The sequence below is a fragment of the Podarcis muralis genome, chromosome 13 (genome assembly GCF_964188315.1).
Source record: "Podarcis muralis chromosome 13, rPodMur119.hap1.1, whole genome shotgun sequence".
In the NCBI taxonomy this organism is placed as follows: domain Eukaryota; kingdom Metazoa; phylum Chordata; class Lepidosauria; order Squamata; family Lacertidae; genus Podarcis; species Podarcis muralis.
In genome coordinates this window covers 36,258,517-36,277,583 of record NC_135667.1, presented here as the reverse complement: position 1 = coordinate 36,277,583, position 19,067 = coordinate 36,258,517, and the positions used below count along the sequence as shown (strand labels likewise).

General features: G+C 49.8%; 1 protein-coding gene across 1 annotated transcript; it reads right to left on the bottom strand.

The window, feature by feature from the left end:
• Positions 1 to 943: 943 nt before the first annotated feature.
• On the bottom strand, positions 944 to 18,851 carry LOC114581719 (ras-related protein Rab-18-B-like). The gene is made up of 8 exons (XM_028702185.2): positions 18,718 to 18,851; positions 16,950 to 17,108; positions 16,730 to 16,785; positions 14,735 to 14,796; positions 12,090 to 12,162; positions 10,408 to 10,523; positions 5,731 to 5,797; positions 944 to 3,447 (listed from the first exon to the last, which is right to left on the bottom strand). The coding sequence occupies exons 1-8, from the start codon at positions 18,753 to 18,755 to the stop codon at positions 3,275 to 3,277; spliced, it is 744 nt and encodes a 247-aa protein (XP_028558018.2). The 5' UTR covers positions 18,756 to 18,851; the 3' UTR covers positions 944 to 3,274.
• Positions 18,852 to 19,067: the final 216 nt, after the last annotated feature.

Sequence of the window (19,067 nt, the reverse complement as noted above, 5' to 3'; positions counted from 1 at the left end):
GGCGACAGAGGACGAGATGGTTGGATAGTGTTTTCGAGGTTACCAGCATGAGTCTGACCAAACTGCGGGAAGTAGTGGAGGACAGAGGTGCCTGGCGTGCTCTGGTCCATGGGGTCACGAAGAGTCGGACACGACTAAACGACTAAACAACAACAACATGGTTTTCCCAGTAGTGATGTATGGAAGTGAGAGCTAGACCATAAAGAAGGCTGACTGCCGAAGAATTGATGCTTTTGAATTATGGTGCTGGGGGAGACTCTTGAGAGTCCCATGGACTGCAAGAAGATCAAACCTCTCCATTCTGAAGGAAATCAGCCCTGAGTGCTCACTGGAAGGACAGATCGTGAAGCTGAGACAAGAGGAGGGGACGACAGAGGACGAGATGGTTGGCAGTGGAAGATAGGAGTGCCTGGAGTGCTCTGGTCCATGGGGTCACGAAGAGTCGGACACGACTAAACAACAAGAACAACATAAGCTATAATCAGGGCTCCCCCCCCACAAGCCGGAACTCATCAGAACTCAGTTCCAGCATCTCTCATTGCCATTATATGAGAACAAGGGAGGCACTCGTGGCAAGTTCCGGCCCCTTAAGGTCCATAAATAACAACACCTTAGAGGTCTTGGGCCCTAAGGAAGTCAGATTAGCCTCGACCAAAGCCAGGGCCTTTTCAACACTGGCTCCAGCCTGGTGGAACGCTCTGTCTCATGAGACCAGGGCCCTGAAGAATCTGATTTCTTTCTGCAGGGCCTGTAAGACAGAGTTGTTCCGCCTGGCCTTTGGCTTGGAATCAATTTGATCCCCTCCCCCTCTTTTTTCCTTTCTCCTTCTGTGTTGGAACTCCTATCTGGGGACTTCCCTGGCTTTTTTCTGTCCCATGTGGGACCAGTCTGGATAGTTAGCCTTGGTGAAGACTTGACGTTTCCCCCCCCCCCCTAAGTTTTTGATTGAGTTTCCACTGAAATGAGGCTGCATTTTAATGTTTTAATGTTGTATTTTAATCTTGTTTTTTAAGCTGTATTTCAATCAATTGTTTTGATATTTGGTGTTAGCCGCCCTGAGCCCGGTCTTGGCTGGGAAGGGCAGGGTATAAATAAAATTTATTATTATTATTATTATTATTATTATTATTGAAAAATAGCACTGGATATAATAACACCTGGATAGCTCAATTAGTAGAGCACGAGACTCTGAATCTCAGGGATGTGAGTTTGAGCCCCACGTTGGACAAAAAGATTCTTGCTTTGCAGGGGGTTGGTTTCGACGGCTCTAGTGACCCCTTCCAACCCTACGATTCTATGATTCTATTCTTCTCCTTGATTGGAGTTTGATGTTATGCTGTTGCTTTGAGTTTCATTCTTTTGCTAGCCAGCCTGGAAATGCCAATGCCAAATGACTCTGAAGCGTGGCATACGAATCTTAGCAATAAATGACTTTTGTTTGCTTATTTTTTTTTATTAATACCTTATACCCCCATTTCCTGTTCAAAACAGAACATCCAGGGGGGATAACAATGGAAGGGGGGGGGGGGAAAGAGGGATTAAAAGATACATAAAACGATCAGATACAATAAAATCAACCCAAAATCGTGGAAAAAACCAGTAATAAACAGAACAACTAGCCCTCTAACCCACCAACCTTTGGAGCAAAAAGGCTTTTACAGTATCTCCTGAATGGGTGGTAAACACCCCAGGCTTTGAGCCCAGAGCGCTCTATCTGTATGCCTCCATTTTGCAAACCTGGAACAATGATTGCATTGTTACTTCCGAGTAAGCATTTTTTTTCTTAGCAAGATTTCGGCAGGCCATACGTCATCGTTGGAGCACACGCATTGCACGCAGAATGTTCCGGGTTCAATCCTTGATATTGGAAACCCTGGACAGCCTACAACCTCTCAATGCAGACACCACTGAACGAGGTAGACCAGGGGTCAGCAAACCTTTTCAGCAGGGGGCCAGTCCACTGTCCCTCAGACCTTGTGGGGGGGCAGACTTTATTTTTTTTGGGGGGGGGGGAATGAACGAATTCCTATGCCCCACAAATAACCCAGAGATGCATTTTAAATAAAAGCACACATTCTACTCATGTAAGAACACGCTGATTCCCGGACTGGATTGAGAAGGCGATTGGGCTGGATCTGGCCCCCGGACCTTAGTTTGCCTACCAATGAGGTAGACCAAGGATCTCACCCCGTGTAATCAGGGACAGACTCTGGTAATATGGTGCCTTTAGCGAGGACAAAATTTGGCACCCTACCCCCCCCCCCATTATTTCTTATTTCCCCAACAATTCCTTTCCTATTTAATATTATTCTGCACCTCCTCAGCTCGGGGCCCTTTGCAGGGGAACCACCTGCCCTGCCCTAAATCCAGCAATTTAGGCATTTTCCTTTGTCCCCAGACTGTCTGCTAAAAGCCCAGAATTGCTGTTGATTAACAACAACAACAACAACAACAACAACAATTTATTATTTATACCTCGCCCATCTGGCTGGGTTTCTCCAGCCACTCTGGGCGGCTCCCAATAGAATATTAAAAACTTTTACGATAAAACATCAAACATTAAAAACTTCCCTATACAGGGCTGCTCTCAGATGTCTTCTAAAAGTCAGGCAGTTGTTTATTTCCTTGACATCTGATGGGAGGGCGTTCCACAGGGTGGGCGCCACCACCAAGAAGGCCCTCTGCCTGGTTCCCTGCAACCTCACTTCTCACAGTGAGGGAACCGCCAGAAGGCCCTTGGAGCTGGACCTCAAGTGTCCGGGCTGCATGATGGGGGTGGAGACGCTTCTTCAAGTGCATCATAATGAGCTAATGAGGTTAGGAGATGGTCACTGGGTAGGTGGGGGGTTTCTCTGTTAGCTTTGAATCTCTCTGTCATTTTGAATGAGGTTTCCATCACCGCTTGAAAAAGGCGGAACCCATTTTAGAGCTGACAGGAAGCAGCAGCAGAGGTGCGCGGTGCTTGCAAGAGACACAAACAGGCGAAAGTGCCTTTGCACGTGGGGTACCTTTTGCAATAGCCGCTGAGCTGCTTGCTTGAGGTACTTGTTCCCCAAATCCTTTACCTGTATTATTTGTAAATCCCCAGATATTGCATATCCACCATAAGCCTCCGACACACTCTCATCAAAAGAAAACACAACACAGCTGTGGTGGCCCCAGCTTTTCTCCTTATATCCTTATCTCCTTATGGCCCATTTTCTTGTGATAGCAGGTAGGAGTCCATTTCTTAAGTATGTTTGACCTGAGCTATTTTATTTGAAGGTGGTGGGTTTTAAGCAACAGAACAATGCCCACTGCAGGCGTCGGCTGTATTAGGGGCTCTGCTCTCAGGCGCCAGCACAACGCCTTCGTTTCTGATGTTCCAAAGTTCTGGTGTTTGCAGGATCTTTATCACGACTTCCTCAAAGGCAGTTTCCACGCCATCCTTCATTTTAGCACTGGTCTCTAGGCAAAAACAAACAGCAAGGCACTGCTTGAAATGTGAGGACCTAGGCTTTCCAGAGTTCCAGTCTGCATTCAGAGTGGCGTTAGTACTAGGCACCAAAAATACTAAATATGAGCTGCTAAACTGCAGCAGTCCCCGATTGCAAGGGGAAGATCCCCTCTCAACTCATTGCTCCCACTTCTGTATTTAAACCTAACTGGGGATGCATGCAGTAGGCAGAAATCAGGCAGCAAATCAGCACAGAAGTTATGAAGAACAGTGATCTGGGGCTCCTATGACTCCCACCTGGGGCAGCTTCCCAGGAGCCATAGGAATGCAGGGCCCATCGATTGCCTTAAAGGTAAAGGGACCCCTGACCATTAGGTCCAGTCGTTGCCGACTCTGGGGTTGCGGCGCTCATCTCACTTTATTGGCCGAGGAGCCGGCGTACAGCTTCTGGGTCATGTGGCCAGCATGACGAAGCCGCTTCTGGTGAACCAGAGCAGCGCATGGAAACGCTGTTTACCTGCCCGCCAGAGCAGGTATCTATTTATCTACTTGCACTTTGACGTGCCTTCGAACTGCTAGGTTGGCAGGAGCAGGGACCGAGCAACGGGAGCTCACCCCGTCGCGGGGATTCAAACCGGCGACCTTCTGATCAGCAAGCCCTAGGCTCTGTGGTTTAACCCACAGCACCACCCGCGTCCCAATCGTTTGCCTTACTGTAAATTAATTCAGGCTTTGTATTCATTTGATCTTTTCTGTATGAATTTATTCTGAAACAGCATAGATAAATAGCAGAGAAGAAAAGTCTGGACAGTTGAAGCAGGGGTAAAGACTTTTTAACATTCATTTTCTAAAGGGGTTTCTAAAAAAGTAAAAAGGTAAAGGACCCCTGGATGGTTAAGTCCAGTCAAAGGCAACTGTGGGCTTGCGGCGCTCATTTCACTTTCAGGCCGAGGGAGCCGGCGTTTGTCCACAGACAGCTTTCCGGGTCATGTGGCCAGCAGGACTAAACTGCTTCTGGTGCAACGGGACACCGTGACGGATACCAGAGTGCACGGAAACGCTGTTTACCTTCCCGCCACAGCGGTACCTATTTATCTACTTGCACTGGCGTGCTTTTGAACTGCTAGGTTGGCAGGAGCTGGGACAGAGCAACGGGAGCTCACCCTGTTGTGGGGATTCGAATCGCTGACCTTCTAATCGGCAAGCCCAAGAGACTCAGTGGTTTAGACCACGTCCCTAAAGGGGTTTCTATTAGTAGCTGTTGTGCAGTTAGTTAGTTAGTTAGTTAGTTAGTTATGCCTAATGCCCTCATGTGGCAAAAGCAAGGAGCAATCATGGATCTGTTAAAGATCTGTCGTGGTTCTTCTTTGTTAAATGCATGCACCCACGTTTGTACAAAGAAATATTAACTACTAAAGAGCAGAGAGATTTCCCTGAAAGAGCAGGCCTCTCTTTGTACAAGGTAAATCGATGCTTTGGTTTATTTCTGCGCAGTCGAAATGTTATGAAAGGGAATTGTATCCACAGTGCCATTCACCAAGGGGGTTTATGGGAGGAGCTGATGGAAACTTGTTTGTGGGTTCTGCTAATTTTGAGAAATCTGTTGCCACGGCCAATAGGATCGCCTAAACAGACACACAAAGAAGAAGAGCTGTGCAACTGCTTTGCATCCAGATGTTCCCAACTAGGATGCCCTGCATCTACAAGAAGAACTGGGAATGTTCCTGGCCTGAATCCCCAGACAGCAAATGCCACTCAGTGTACACAATACTGAGCTAGATGGAGCAATGAGTCTGACTCACTCTAGCAGCCTTTCTCAACCTGTGGGTCCCCAGATGTTGTTGAACTACAACTCCCATCACCCCTAGCTAGCAAGGCCAGAGCTCAGGGATGATGGGAGTTGTAGTCCAACAACATCTGGGGGATCTTCCTTCCTTTTACTGCTGCCATCTGTGTGTCTTGAACAGCAGTCTTGCAAGCAGACACGGAGCAGGTGAACCCTTTCCTTGCTTGGAGAGGAACATGGATTTACCTGCTCATTTTCTGCATGCAATATTGCTCGTTAAGACACATGGATGGGACCAACAGAAAGGTGACTGCTCCAACATGTTCTGAAGGCAGCCCCTATTGGAAGGGTTTTTATGCTTGACATTTTATTATGTTTGTATGTTTTGCTGGAAGCTGCCCAGACTCGCTGGGGTATAAATAAAATAATAATAATAATTATCATTATTATTCCCCTGTTTCAACCTTGGTAAACCAGCCACCCCCTTCTGTGGGTTCTCTTCACATACCTATGAAGAGCATGGAGTGTTTCTGAGCAAATTGCAAGCCTTCCTTTCTGTCTACCTCACGATCCGTCTATAGATAGGGAGAGAATGTTATCAGACACTGGACCCAAGTGGTGGATTGTATAAACACACACACACACACAGACACACACACACACACACCGAATCAAGATATTGCATTCCTACTGAATCAGTAAATGTCCAGCTAGATTATCTTAACAGCTCAGCTACCATCCCTCAGTTTTGACAGCATTTGAAGGTTTTAGCTGCTAAATTCCAAACTGTCAAATGCTGGAACAAGAGGGACAGGGCAACAGAATTGACAACAGTAATTATGTTGCCCAACCCCAAGGCATCTTTCCTAAGGGTTCTCCAAATGATACAAACATTGCATTTAATAAGCTTTATCTTGATTAGGATAACTGATGCTCATGAATGTATTTCTGCCTCTGTTTTGTCAGTGATTGAAAGGGAGAGGAGAACAAGGGTTCTTGAATTGCCTTTCCCCCATCCCTGGATAAAACAATAGCAGGGCTGTTATTTCTGAGGCTGATGCCGATTTAAAAACACAACGATCTGCGACCTAGCCAAACGCCAGCCTGGGATTCCCTTTTTTGCATGCACAAAGCTACCCAGAGATGGCTGTGAGTCTTAATTGCATCAATTAAGGACTCAAATCCAGAGAGACAGAAGACAGCTTGTACTCCCTTCCCTGCTTACTGCCCTCTGAAGCCAATTCTGGACATCTCATAAGTACCTCTCGCTTTCTGCACTGATAACCTCTGGAATTGACATGTGTTTAATGAACGTTCAGGGTGAAATTTGTTTTGCAGGGAACGTCTAGCCAACTGCATTGTGTGGGGTCAAGAAGGAATTTTAGGCAGGGTAATTTGTTCAAGGCCCCTCTCCGCCCCCTTTACACTTGTGGAACTGCTTGGGGAATGGCCAGCTGGCTTTGTGACTAGCACGAGGGCTAGCCAATCAGCGTTGCCAGACGAGGAGAAGTGCTTCTTGACTGGCTGGTCCTTGTGCGAGTCAGTGCCGTGCAAATTCAGCTTCTGCTGCCAAGCAGAAGAGCTGCTTCCCCTTTGCATTTGTTCCTGCTGCAAATTACGTATGCCTCCTGTGCAGCTATAGCAAAGATCTGATGGATGTCGAACAAGCCCAGGGGCTTTTGCTTGTGTGTTTGCTTCCCTCTGCCTTTATAACAACTCTGAGAGGCGAGGCGCCGCGCACCACGAATCAATCACGGTTGTTGTTGTTTTTTAGTGCCCACATTTTGTTCACGGAACAATTCGCTTCTGAGATGCACAACGAAGCAAGAGGGAAGAAAGAGCCAGAAAAAGACAGACGGTATCAGCCAGAGCCGTGACGTGGCTGTCTCTTTGCTCTGTGAGCTGCTTTTTCTTGTTGTGGGGGTGGGAGCCCCGAAGCCACAGAAAAATCCAGCAATTTACACACACACACACACACACACACACACACACACACACACATGAAAAGCAGCAACGAAACACAAGGGGCTCTCAAAAGACTAAACAGATTGCCCATTAAGGCAGAGCAAGAGGGAGAGGTCTCTCCCAGGAAGATGAGGTATGGAGTCAGCTGGTGCCTCTGGCAAAGCGTAGGAGGCACAGGCAGGCAACAACAACAGGAGCAAACAGACCCCTGCAGGCTGGGACAAGGCTCTGGAAGGATGCAGGGATGCAGAGAGGCAGGGAGTGGAAGCCATTGCTGTCAGCCTCATGAATCCTTTTGCTCTAGCCATTAACGGGGCCTGCAGGTCAGTTCTACCAGGGCCTGCAGGCAGCCCGCATTAACCATCAGCAGACCCGAAATGCGCGTGGCCTCTTTTAAATTAGGTAAAGGGACCCCTGACCATTAGGTCCAGTCGTGGCCGACTCTGGGGTTGCGGCGCTCATCTCGCTTTATTGACCGAGGGAGCCAGCATACAGCTTCCGGGTCATGTGGCCAGCATGACTAAGCCGCTTCTGGCGAACCAGAGCAGCACACAGAAACGCCGTTTACCTTCCCACTGAGGAGGTACCTATTTATCTACTTGCACTTTGACGTGCTTTCGAAATGCTAGGTTGGCAGGAGCTGGGACCGAGCAACGGGAGCTCACCCCATCACGGGGATTCGAACCGCCAACCTTCTGATCGGCAAGTCCTAGGCTCTGTGGTTTAACCCACAGCGCCACCTGCATCCCTTTCTTTTAAATTAGAGGCGCACTATTCAACTATTTCCCACGGGGAAGCGTTTGGCAACAGTGCCGGCTCTCCGTTCGAACCTATCCATTCTCCAACAGCCTCCTTGTGTTCCCTCTGCAGCCCAGAGCAAATGCTCCCCCTCAAAACCATCCCTCTTTTTTCCACTGGACATCATCCTCTCTGCACAACCACAGTCTCTGTGCAACTCCGGCTCTCAGGCACTTCCTCTGGTTTCTTCCTTCCTGCATCTCCATTTCTCAAATAACCCCGTATTTTTTCCTCCTTGCACCACCACAGGTCTCTCTGCACCTGCTCTCCTCCTCCTCTCCAATGAAACATCTTGTGCTGGTCCCGGGGGGAGGTTACCGTGGGGCGAGGTCCAGGACCTGAGTCGAGGGTCGGCAGACAGTCCTCCATGGGCGAAGCGGGGTCCACAGCGAGGAGCCGGGCAAGGACAGGAACACTGGAGGAACAGGACTGGATGCTGGCCGAAACAGCTCTTCAACGACCCGCAACCTGGGACCGGGCTGACTGGCCTTTATCTTCTCTGAGGCCAGGGGCGGTCCCTGCCCACAGGTGACCCACCTCTCCTGGCCTTAAGGTGAGCACTCCTCCTGGGAGAAACCAGTTCCCTTCGCCTCTCTGCCCTAAGCCTCTGCAGTTCAGGAGAGGCTGAAGGGTTACTGGGCCCCGGGGGAGACTCACCTGTAGGCACTGAGTCCTTAACCACCTCTGGAGCCAGAATGGATTCACCTGGTGCCTGCTCCTGAGGATCCGGCACAGGTGCAGGCTCCTCAGAATCAAGGGCCTGCCCCAGTTCAGCCGGCCCTGGAGGCGGGGACTCCTGTGCAGGCTGGGATTCCTCCGGTTCACTCTCTGAATCGGATTCCCAGGCCATCACACATCTGCATCTCTTGATATTTTCTCCCCTGACCCTCTTGTGGACCCGGAAGCTGAAAAGCCCCATCAGGCTGCAGTCCTAAGACAGGCGTTTTTGGTCAGCAACGACAAGATGAGCAAACGAGAAGCAGCGGGGTGCCAAACGTCCCCAGCGGGTTCTTGTATTCCAGCTCTTCCAGTATTTGTTAGTTGCTGCGCACAGAGCCCCGCTTTCATACGTTCTGGGCACCACAATTTAAGGAGGGTATTGACACGCTGGGACGTGCAGAGGGGAGGGCGACCAAGATGATCAAGGGTCTGGAAACCACGCCTTATGAAGAACGGTCGAAGGAACTGGGCATGTTTAGCCTGAAGAAGAGACTGAGAGGAGATATGATAGCCATCTTCATGGAGGATGCAGGAAGCTTGTTTTCTCCTGCTCCAGAGAGCAGGACCTGAACCAAGGGCTTCAAGTCCCAAGAAAGGAGATTGTGACTAAACATCAGGAAGAAATTTCTGATGGCAAGAGCTGTTTGACAGTGGAATGGTCTCCCTCGGGAGGTGCTGGGCTCTCTTTCCTTGGGAGATTTTAAAGCAGAGGTTGTGTGGCCACCTGTCATGTATGATCTGGTTGAGATTCCTGCATTGCAAGGGGGTGGACTAGATGGCCCTTGGAGTCCCACCCAACTTGACAATTCAGTGATGGGCAATTGTAATCTAGAGCCACAGGAGAAGCAACACTCGCTCCTTAGGCCCACCATCTTCTTTAGCATTTGTTATGTACTGAGTTGAATAGGATCCAAAATGCAGCAGTCTGATCGGTCCTAGAGCAATAGGATGCAGAATGCAGCAGTCTGGTCCTAGAACAATAGGACCCAGAATGCAGCAGTCTGATTGGTCCACAGGAGCCACCCAATCCAGCTCCAGGTGGAAGCGAATCCGCAACCTGATTGGCCTACAAGAGAACCCCGGAATTAGCCAATCACGTGGGGCCCATTGTGTAAATAATGTATATAAAGCAGACATTCTGGGGGAACTTCCCTTTTCCTCCTCACCACTATGAGCTGAATAAAGAGCATGAAATCCACTCTTGACTCAGAGTATATTCAGCATTCATGTCACTAATAAAACAGGAACTGCAAGATCAAGTGTGACTCTCGGGGGCCGTTTGATGGGGAACCTGCAGCCCTGAAGATGTCGGTGGACTCAGCCCCAGTCAGCAGAGCAAACAGCCAGGGGGTGATGGATTGTTGCAGTCCACCAACATCTGCAAGGCTACATGTTCCTCATTCCTGGCTTAGGATGTTGTGGCCGGACCGTGTGGGAATAATAATAAATAAAGGTGAATGTGATCTTTTTTGCAATGCTTCATCACAGGGGGCCGGCCAGAACACCACCACCATTCTAAGAAACAAATGCCATACACAAATTCCCCATGACTTTGCACTTACCCCCATGGCGGATAGTTTTAATGTCCTAATGATATCTTGCTTGTTCTTCAGGCTGTACGCAGCTTAGGGTTTTTTTTTTTATAAAAAAGATAAATGCTTTCAAATAAATAAAACGAGCAGGCTCCCAGCTCCCAACTGACCTCGTCAATTTTGTTGCCCACCAACATCTTCACGACACTTTTCTTCGTGAAAACATCCAGCTCTTGCAGCCAGCATTCCAGTCCCGCGAAAGTTTCCCTCTTAGTGACGTCATAAACTGGTCAGGAGGGACAAAAACAAACAGGTCTTTCCTCACTCAGATGCATTTTGTGTTCACATGAAAAGAGCAAAACGGGAGGGAGAAGCAGCGGCTGTTTCCCACAGTCTTGGCCTGTCAGGGGGTTCCGTGAGGCTGTCCACCCCGCAAATTACGTTCGCCTGTCAGTCAGCTGACGTCATTCCAACAGCTGGTGACATCAGCTTGAAGGATTCTGCTCTGCAGAGCTGCAATTCTCAAAGTTTCCTGTGAAAAGGGACTGGCTGTTAAACCACTCTAGGGATAACAGCTCTATGAGGGGAACAGGGGGCCTTACTAACCGAAGTACAGCTCCCAGAATTCTTTGGGGGAAGCCATGACTGTTCAGAGTGGTACTATAGTGAATGGTGTGAATGTGTGCTTTCTGAGTACGTAAAGGTAAAGGGACCCCTGACCATTAGGTCCAGTCATGACCGACTCTGGGGTTGCGGTGCTCATCTCGCTTTATTGGCCGAGAGAGCCGGCGTACAGCTTCCGGGTCATGTGGCCAGCATGACTAAGTCGCTTTTGGTGAACCAGAGCAGTGCACGGAAATGCCGTTTACCTTCCCGCTGGAGCGGTACCTATTTATCTACTTGCACTTTGACGTGCTTTCGAACTGCTAGGTTGGCAGGAGCAGGGACCTAGCAACGGGCGCTCACCCCGTCACGGGGATTCGAACCGCCAACCTTCTGATCGGCAAGTCCTAGGCTCTGTGGTTTAACCCACAGCGCCACCCGCGTCCCACAGCTTTCTGAGTATTGGGTCACCAATCTTAATAACCTTTGCCCGCTTGAAAACCTTTGCCTCTCCTGTTCCCGTTCATCTCTTTGTGACATCTTTGACTTCTCTGAGTTAGCTTACGATCCTCTTCCTCCCTCCACATGCCTTTTTCCTTTCCTGCCATGCCCTTTAGATTGTAAGCCTGAGGGCATGGACTGCCTTGGTTTGGTTTTTTTTATTGATCTGCAAGCCACTCTGGGGAGTATTTTTGGCTGAAAGGAAGATAAAAAATGCTTTAAATAAACAAAACTGTAAGGAGTGCGGTTTTGTGAATGTCACGGGCACACCTATTGCTGCAGATAGTGTTAACAGCTTTAACCTTGCATGACTGAATCGCTTTTTGGAACTTTTAAACTCCCCCCGACACACACTTTAAAAGGAACCTGTGAGAATATTGCAGCTAGGTGAAAATGCAATGGGGGGGGGGTGTCCCTCTGTTTTCTTTGGGAAAAGGCTGGAAAGGCTATTTACTCTATGGCCTAAAACCAATGTCAAATGGAAATGTCTCGGAAGCCAAGCTGAAACGCCTTCAGCCTTTATGTCTGAAAATTTTTCAAGAAGTAGAGGCTCTCTGCCAATAGAACAACCATTGCCAACCCTTGGACATAGTGGCATGGACGCGAAGCAGCATTAATTGCTGTTCTACATCCACCAGTGCCAGCATGACCCATAAGAGGAAAGTGTGTACTTTCATCTACGTAGTCTGTCTTAATGTGTTTCACTTCAGAGTTGTCTAATTACAACCCCGATATGCCTGCCACATACCTAAAATTATACCTTGAGCACCTCGGTAATAGCTCGGAGTTAAAGTCCGGAATCGCTCCTGCCCTGCCGTGTCCTACGGAAAGGGAAACAAAGGTGTTTAGAAGAAAGAGACCATTTAAAGTTCTGTAGCCCCAACGTAAGGGACGCAGGTGGCGCTGTGGGTTAAACCACAGAGCCTAGGACTTGCTGTTCAGAAGGTCGGCGGTTCGAATCCCCACGACGGGGTGAGCTCCCGTTGCTCGGCCCCTGCTTCTGCCAACCTAGCAGTTTGAAAGCACGTCAAGTGCAAGTAGATAAATAGGTACCACTCCAGAGGGAAGGTAAACGGTGTTTCCATGCACTGCTCTGGTTCGCCAGAAGCGGCTTAGTCATGCTGGCCACATGACCCGGAAGCTGTACGCCGGCTCCCTCGGCCAAAAAAGCGAGATGAGCACCGCAACCCCAGAGTTGGCCACGATTGGACCTAATGGTCACGAGTCCCTTTACTTTTACCTAGTACCAACGTAAATATAATAATAAACTAATAGCTCCACACACACACCCAGCCACACACACACCCGCCACTGCCAGCCCCAGGACCCTATTGCCTTCCATAGGGACATCCCAGGAAAACAGGGCCTGGGGAGATGTCATGAGACTGGTTGGAAGCAGAGGAATGGTGGGAGGAACTAGCTGGGGAACTCACAAGAGGGCTCAGAGCCTGAGGAGTGGTGGTGGGACAACAAGGAGGGAGAAGGCTGGGAAGAGATGTCGGAAGCTGCAGAGGTAACAGGGTTTAGTGAGCAGGGCGAGTCTGTGGCAGAGAATCTGAATCTACAGGAGAGGAGGGAGGCCAAGAAATAGAGATGAGTCAGTGTGATGGCCTGGGATTCGGACTCGGAGGCTGAACCTGAGGAATCCCAGCCTGCACAGGATTCCCTGCCTCCAGAACCAGCTGAGCCAAGGCTGGGGCTTGAGCCTGAAGGGTCCTCACCTGTGCTGGATCCTCAGCTGCAGGCACCAGCTGAGTCTGCTCTGGCTCCTGAGGGGATGGAGGACCCATTGCCTGCAGGTGCTCCACTCTCAGCCCCGTCAGGGGAAGCTGAGATTGCCTCTGGGTCCAGTAACCCTCCAGCCTCTCCTGAGCTACAGAGGCTCAGGGCACAGAGGCAGAGGGAACTAAGTTCCTGCAGGAGGAGTGCTCGCCTCCAGGCCAGGAGAGGAGAGTCACCTGTGGACCAGGGCCGCCCTATGCCTCGGGGCAGATAAAAGCCAGCCAGCCCAGTCCCAGGTTGCTGGAGCAACATTGTTGGTAGCCTGTTTCTGCCTGCGCCCTGTCCTGCTCTCCTTCCAGAGTTCCTGACCTCACCCAACTCCCTGCCTTGGACCCCGCTTCAGCTTTGATGGACAGCCTCCTCGACCTCAGACTGGACTCGGACCTCACCGCACTGTTAACCCTCAGGACCAGCACGGTCAGGCTAGTGAAGTGCCACAAGTGTCTCCCCTCCTCCTTAGTCTCCCAAAATCAGTAGAGGCATGAAAAGGGCAGAGGAGAGTTTGGCTTCACACAGGCGTAGTCTCTGATTTCATGGAAAAAGCTCCGGAGACAGTAGCGGAGGAAGGAAGGGGCAGGGCACACTGGGCGTCATGGGGGTCTGCAGGGTGGTACAGGGGTTCCTGGGCAATATGTAATATGTGTGCTGCAGGACGGAGGAACCACTGTCTGTTCCTCAGAAAGTCAGCTAAAAACAAGCTCAACAACTTTGGGGGATCTCTAAAAAAAAGGTCCACTAGTTGCTGTGCCGCTGCTTGTAGAGAAGGGAACTTACTTAGATAGCTGTGGGAAGGCGAGGACTTTCAGTCCTTCATCACTTTACAAAATATTAAGTGTCTTTTTGAAAAATTAAAACGTGGATCTGTTGCCCTGGGGTGACAGAGCCCTTTAATCCACTTAAAATGCACAACCCCAAAGTTCTGGTATGCACTTGAATCCCTCCCACAAAATACAGGCCCCCTGCTTTTCCCTTTTCACAAAAGTGCTTCTGCTCAGTGCTTTGAAGTGTCACAGCTCTGAAACACAAACACTCTGCTGGAGAGCAGACCCAGCAGTCTTATATTGGGGTATTTGTACAAACACGAATAGTTTTAGCACCCTAGTCAGGATATGGCTGCTGCTCTGCTTTCTTAGAAGGTAGAACTACACTCACAAAACGACGTCTCACTTTTTCTCAAAGCCATTTTTAAATCAAACAAACCCAAGTCTTTCTTTATTTTTCACTAGGAAAAAAGCATGCCCCATGTGTGCAGAAAATAAAATGGCTGCCATGTCCTGTATTGATAAAGCTTGTCCTATATTTCAGGTCCCCTCTCTCTCTCTCTCTCTGTGTGTGTGTCTGTCTCTCCCTCTGCCAAGTTAGGGATCCTCTCCCAAGAACGTGTTTGAAAGGGTGTGCAAAAGGCCATGTATTTGAGCTCTGGCTAGCCAAGCACAGACTGATTTACAAATCTGTGTGTATGTCTGCGCTGGGACAAATTCCAGAGGGGCCATCGCATGAGGCTGCAATAGATTGTAATGGACTGCTTTGAAGTCACCTCAGCACCAGATGGGAAGAAAAAAAAAAGTACCAGCAGCCTGGTTTGCAATGGAGAGAAAAGGCACTGTTTACCCATATTGCGAGTTGCACAGGAAAGTCGCCAAGCACCATCTTCTTCACTTTGAAATCAACACCTGGGGAGAGAAAGAGAGGCGTCAGAGCAGACCCACCTGTTTTTGGAGAGGGCTTATCGGATACTGCGTGGCAGGCATAACAATTCCAACAGGAGGAGAGATGGGATCTGTTATGTACTGAAGTTCTCACCCTGGGCCAACAGGGGGATACTGTAGATAGTTATGCAAATAAGGGATCGAAACGTTCAGTGATTGGATAGTTTTAGAAAATTGTTACAGTTACGTTGTGCTGGAGCTCTATATAAGCAGGCTGACTAAACCCTTCGGTTCAGTTCAGTTCTGGCCTGTGAATAAACAAGAGCTGTTTGAAGAATCGCTGTGTCGTCTGATATGTTCACCCACAACTTAACAGGATCGAAATAAAATGTTCAAACAGATAAGTGCGAGGGTGCCTCTTGCTTGTTTGGATGGAGAAGCGGCGTGTTTTTCTTCAGGCCTGCTTTTCCAAACCCCCCCACCCCTGCCCCACTGATATGCGGCCCCTGGAAGATGGCCTATGAAGGAAAGTGGCCCACAGGAAATTCCCTGTCCTTGCATTATCCACACAGAGAGGCTGGTTAATGCTGGTAGGCACAGCTCTATTTGAGTCTCCCTGCCTGGACTTGCAAGTCAGGTGGTGGCCTGGGGCAGGAGAGCATTTTGGGCGCCAGTAAGGCAGCGTACAATCCCAGAGTGCCCTTTGCTATCGCTGAGGAGCAAAATGAGTAACAAAATGGATTGAGCTGATCCAGGGCCAGGACTGGAACAAAGTACAGTGGTACCTCAGGTTAAGTATTTAATTCGTGCCAGAGGTCCATTTTTAACCTGAAACTGTTCTTAACCTGAAGCACCACTTTAGCTAATGGGGCCTCCCGCTGCCGCCGGAGCACAATTTCTGTTCTTATCCTGAAGCAAAATTCTTAACCTGAAGAACTATTTCTGGGTTAGCAGAGTCTGTAACCTGAAGCGTATGTAACCCGAGATACCACTGTATACAGCAGCCGATCGGAAAAGTGCCTCTGAACACGCACAAATTGTCCCCAGCGCCGCACGACCGCATTCAAACTACTAGATTAGTAAACGAGGCTTCGCTTTCAGAAAGAGATGCCTCAACGGTATTTATGTAATATGCGGTTCACTATGCGCAGAAAAGGAAGGAGGAGAGAACACCCTCCGAGGAAGAACGGTTGGTGAAAGCCAGGCTCCGGGCGGCTAACAACAATAAAATAATACAACATTCTAAAATCATTTCATTATAAAATTAATTCAAATCAAATTGATGGCAAACATTAGGCTAGAGTTCTGTGAGGATTGCCAAAGGAGGGAGTCAGGCTGTGCCCTGGCCAAAGGCTTGGTTGGAACAGCTCTGTCTTGCAGGCCCTGTGGAAAGATGTCAAGTCCTGCAGGGCCCTAGTCTCTTGTGACAGAGTGTTCCACCAGATTGGAGCCACAGCCGAAAAAGCCCTGGCTCTAGTTGAGGCCAGCCTAACCTCTCTGTGGCCTGGGACCTTCAAGATGTTTTTGTTTGAAGACCGTAAGTTCCTCTGTGGGGCATACCAGAAGAGGCGGTCCCGTAGGTACGAGGGTCCTAGGCCGTATAGGGCTTTGAAGGTTAAAACCAGCACCTTAAACCTGATCCTGTACTCCACCGGGAGCCAGTGCATTGAGACTGTCAAGCACAGCCGCACCCCACGTCTGTCTTCCTCTGGAAAAAAATAATATCCTGGGAATGCTAGTTTGTGAAGGGTGCTGAGAATTGCAACTATAGTTCCCAGGGTTCTTTGGGAGGCAGGGAAGCCAGGAGCTGCGGACAGGACCTGTGTTAAGAGATGGCGACATTTGAATCCCGGGCTTCCAAGGAGGAATGGAGGGGACCCCAAATGCCCACAACATAGAGGGCATGTTCCACCCCCCCTCTCTTTACAGAGAACAGGGGCAGCCAGCTGATGCTCACCAATGGTTGGGTTCAAGTAGGGCTCAAACTGATCCTCAGTGAATCTCAGCAGAAGGCTGTGGGAGGAGACAAGGAGAAAGAGGTGAGTTGAAGAGACAATCTGGGACTTGCTTCTCTCTCTCTCTCTCTCTCTCTCTCTCTCTCTCTCTCTCTCTCTTCAACTCGAGCAGTTTCCCCCCAGCCCCCTCAGTGAGCCTCCCCTCCCCCACTTCCCATGCACCTGGATTTTCCTACTCCGCTGTCTCCGACCAAGAGTAGCTTCAGGATGGGCAGTGACCCAGCGTCTTCTCGCGCCATGGCGAGCTCTGTTGCCAGACGGAGCAAGGAATTTGGCAGGAGCAAAACAAGGGCGGCCCGCCCAACATCTGAGCCAGAAACACTGGAAGGAGAGAGGAGGAGGAGGAGTCAGAATAAATATAGGTCGCCGCCACCACCCCTTCCTTAGGCAAGGTGCACATTATGCACTAGAGAGCTGCATGAGGTTAGTTTGTGGCAGCGACTAGTTTCTAAAAATAGGTGTCTCAAGTCTTGCCTCCAAATCTGAAAACTGGGCTCTGCTTGATCAGTGGTAAGGGAAAGGCACAACACTCAGGCTTCACTTACAGGTTAGCTCAGTTGGTTAGAGCCTAGGGACGTGGGTGGCGTTGTGGGTAAAAGCCTCAGCCCCTAGGGCTTGCCGATCGAAAGGTCGGCGGTTCGAATCCCCGCGGCGGGGTGCGCTCCCACTGCTCGGTCCCAGCGCCTGCCAACCTAGCAGTTCGAAAGCACCCCCAGGTGCAAGTAGATAAATAGGGACCGCTAACGGGCGGGAAGGTAAACGGCGTTTCCGTGTGCTGCGCTGGCTCGCCAGATGCAGCTTTGTCACGCTGGCCACGTGACCCGGAAGTGTCTCCGGACAGCGCTGGCCCCTGGCCTCTTAAGTGAGATGGGCGCACAACCCCAGAGTCTGTCAAGACTGGCCCGTACGGGCAGGGGTACCTTTACGTTTACGTTTAGGCAAACTAAGGCCCGGGGGTTGGATCTGGCCCAATCGCCTTCTGAATCCGGTCCGCGGATGGTCCGGGAATCAGCATGTTTTTACATGAGTAGAATGTGTGCTTTTATTTAAAATGCATCTCTGGGTTATTTGTGGGGCATAGGAATTTGTTCTCCCCCCAAAAAAAATATAGTCCGGCCCCCCACAAGGTCTGAGGCACAGTGGACTGGCCCTCTGCTGAAAAAGTTTGCTGACCACTGGGTTAGAGCGTGGTGCTGATAATGCCAAAGTTGCAGGTTCGATCCCCGTAAGGGACACCTGCATATTACTGCATTACAGGGGGTTGCACTAGAAGATCCACAGGATCCCTTCCAACTCTACAATTCTACGAGCCTCAGCAAACCTGCGCTTGCAAAAACGGTGGAACAACAATTTGGCAATGTTCTCCTTCTTCTGCTTGAAGGCAGATACTAGACTCAGTCCCCAAGCCCACTTTCAGCATCACGGTTTAACCTTCAAATATATCTGTGAAGTCTGTCTGCCCAGCTACGTATAGCGTAGTGTGCCCAGACCTGTGGACCACTAGATATTGCTGGACTGCAACTCCCATCATCCCCTGACAATTGGCCACGTTGCTGGTGGAGGCTGATGGGAGTTGGAGTCCAACGGCATCGGTAAGGCCACAGGTTCCCCAGCTCCGCTATAGGGCATCTAAGAAGTGCTGTGCCTGGTTTTTTTTTAGGCACCAGATGGAGTTTTCGCAGAATAGCACTGATTCCTACAGGATTTGCACCCAAGTATGAGTGCACAGGATCCCATCTTCAGGCTGAGATCCTAAACGTATTTTAAACCACTGAGATCCATTGCCTGGCTTCCACGGCGGCTAAAAACCCAGACTGAATTTCGTATTGATTGCTCCTGTAGAAATCGAGAAGGCAAGGGTTCTCTTGGGACTAACAGCCACGCGTTGGCGCAGAGAAGGGGCTCAAAAGCGGGATTTCCCCCACCTTACCCGCACAAAAGAGATCCGGAGCAGGGGAAGGTCGTCATATAGCTAAGCTTTGATTCGGAGCCGGGCCAGCAGGAGGCCCAAGTCGCCTCCGGAGCATGAGAAGCTGTCTCAAGGCGGAACAGTTGGGGTTTTTTCGCTCCCGCCGAGACAGATAGAACCCATCCCTGTCCCGCACACCTCGAATTCAGGAGGGCACCTGTAGCTTTAAACCATAAACACCAAGATTTAACGGATCCGGAGTAAAAAACAAAAACGGGAGGAAAGCTATTTTGGCCCGTGTGTGTGATTGCGGTGCAAATCGGTGACTCCCGAATGGAGCAACTGGGCGCGCTCTCGATGGCCTAAGGGAG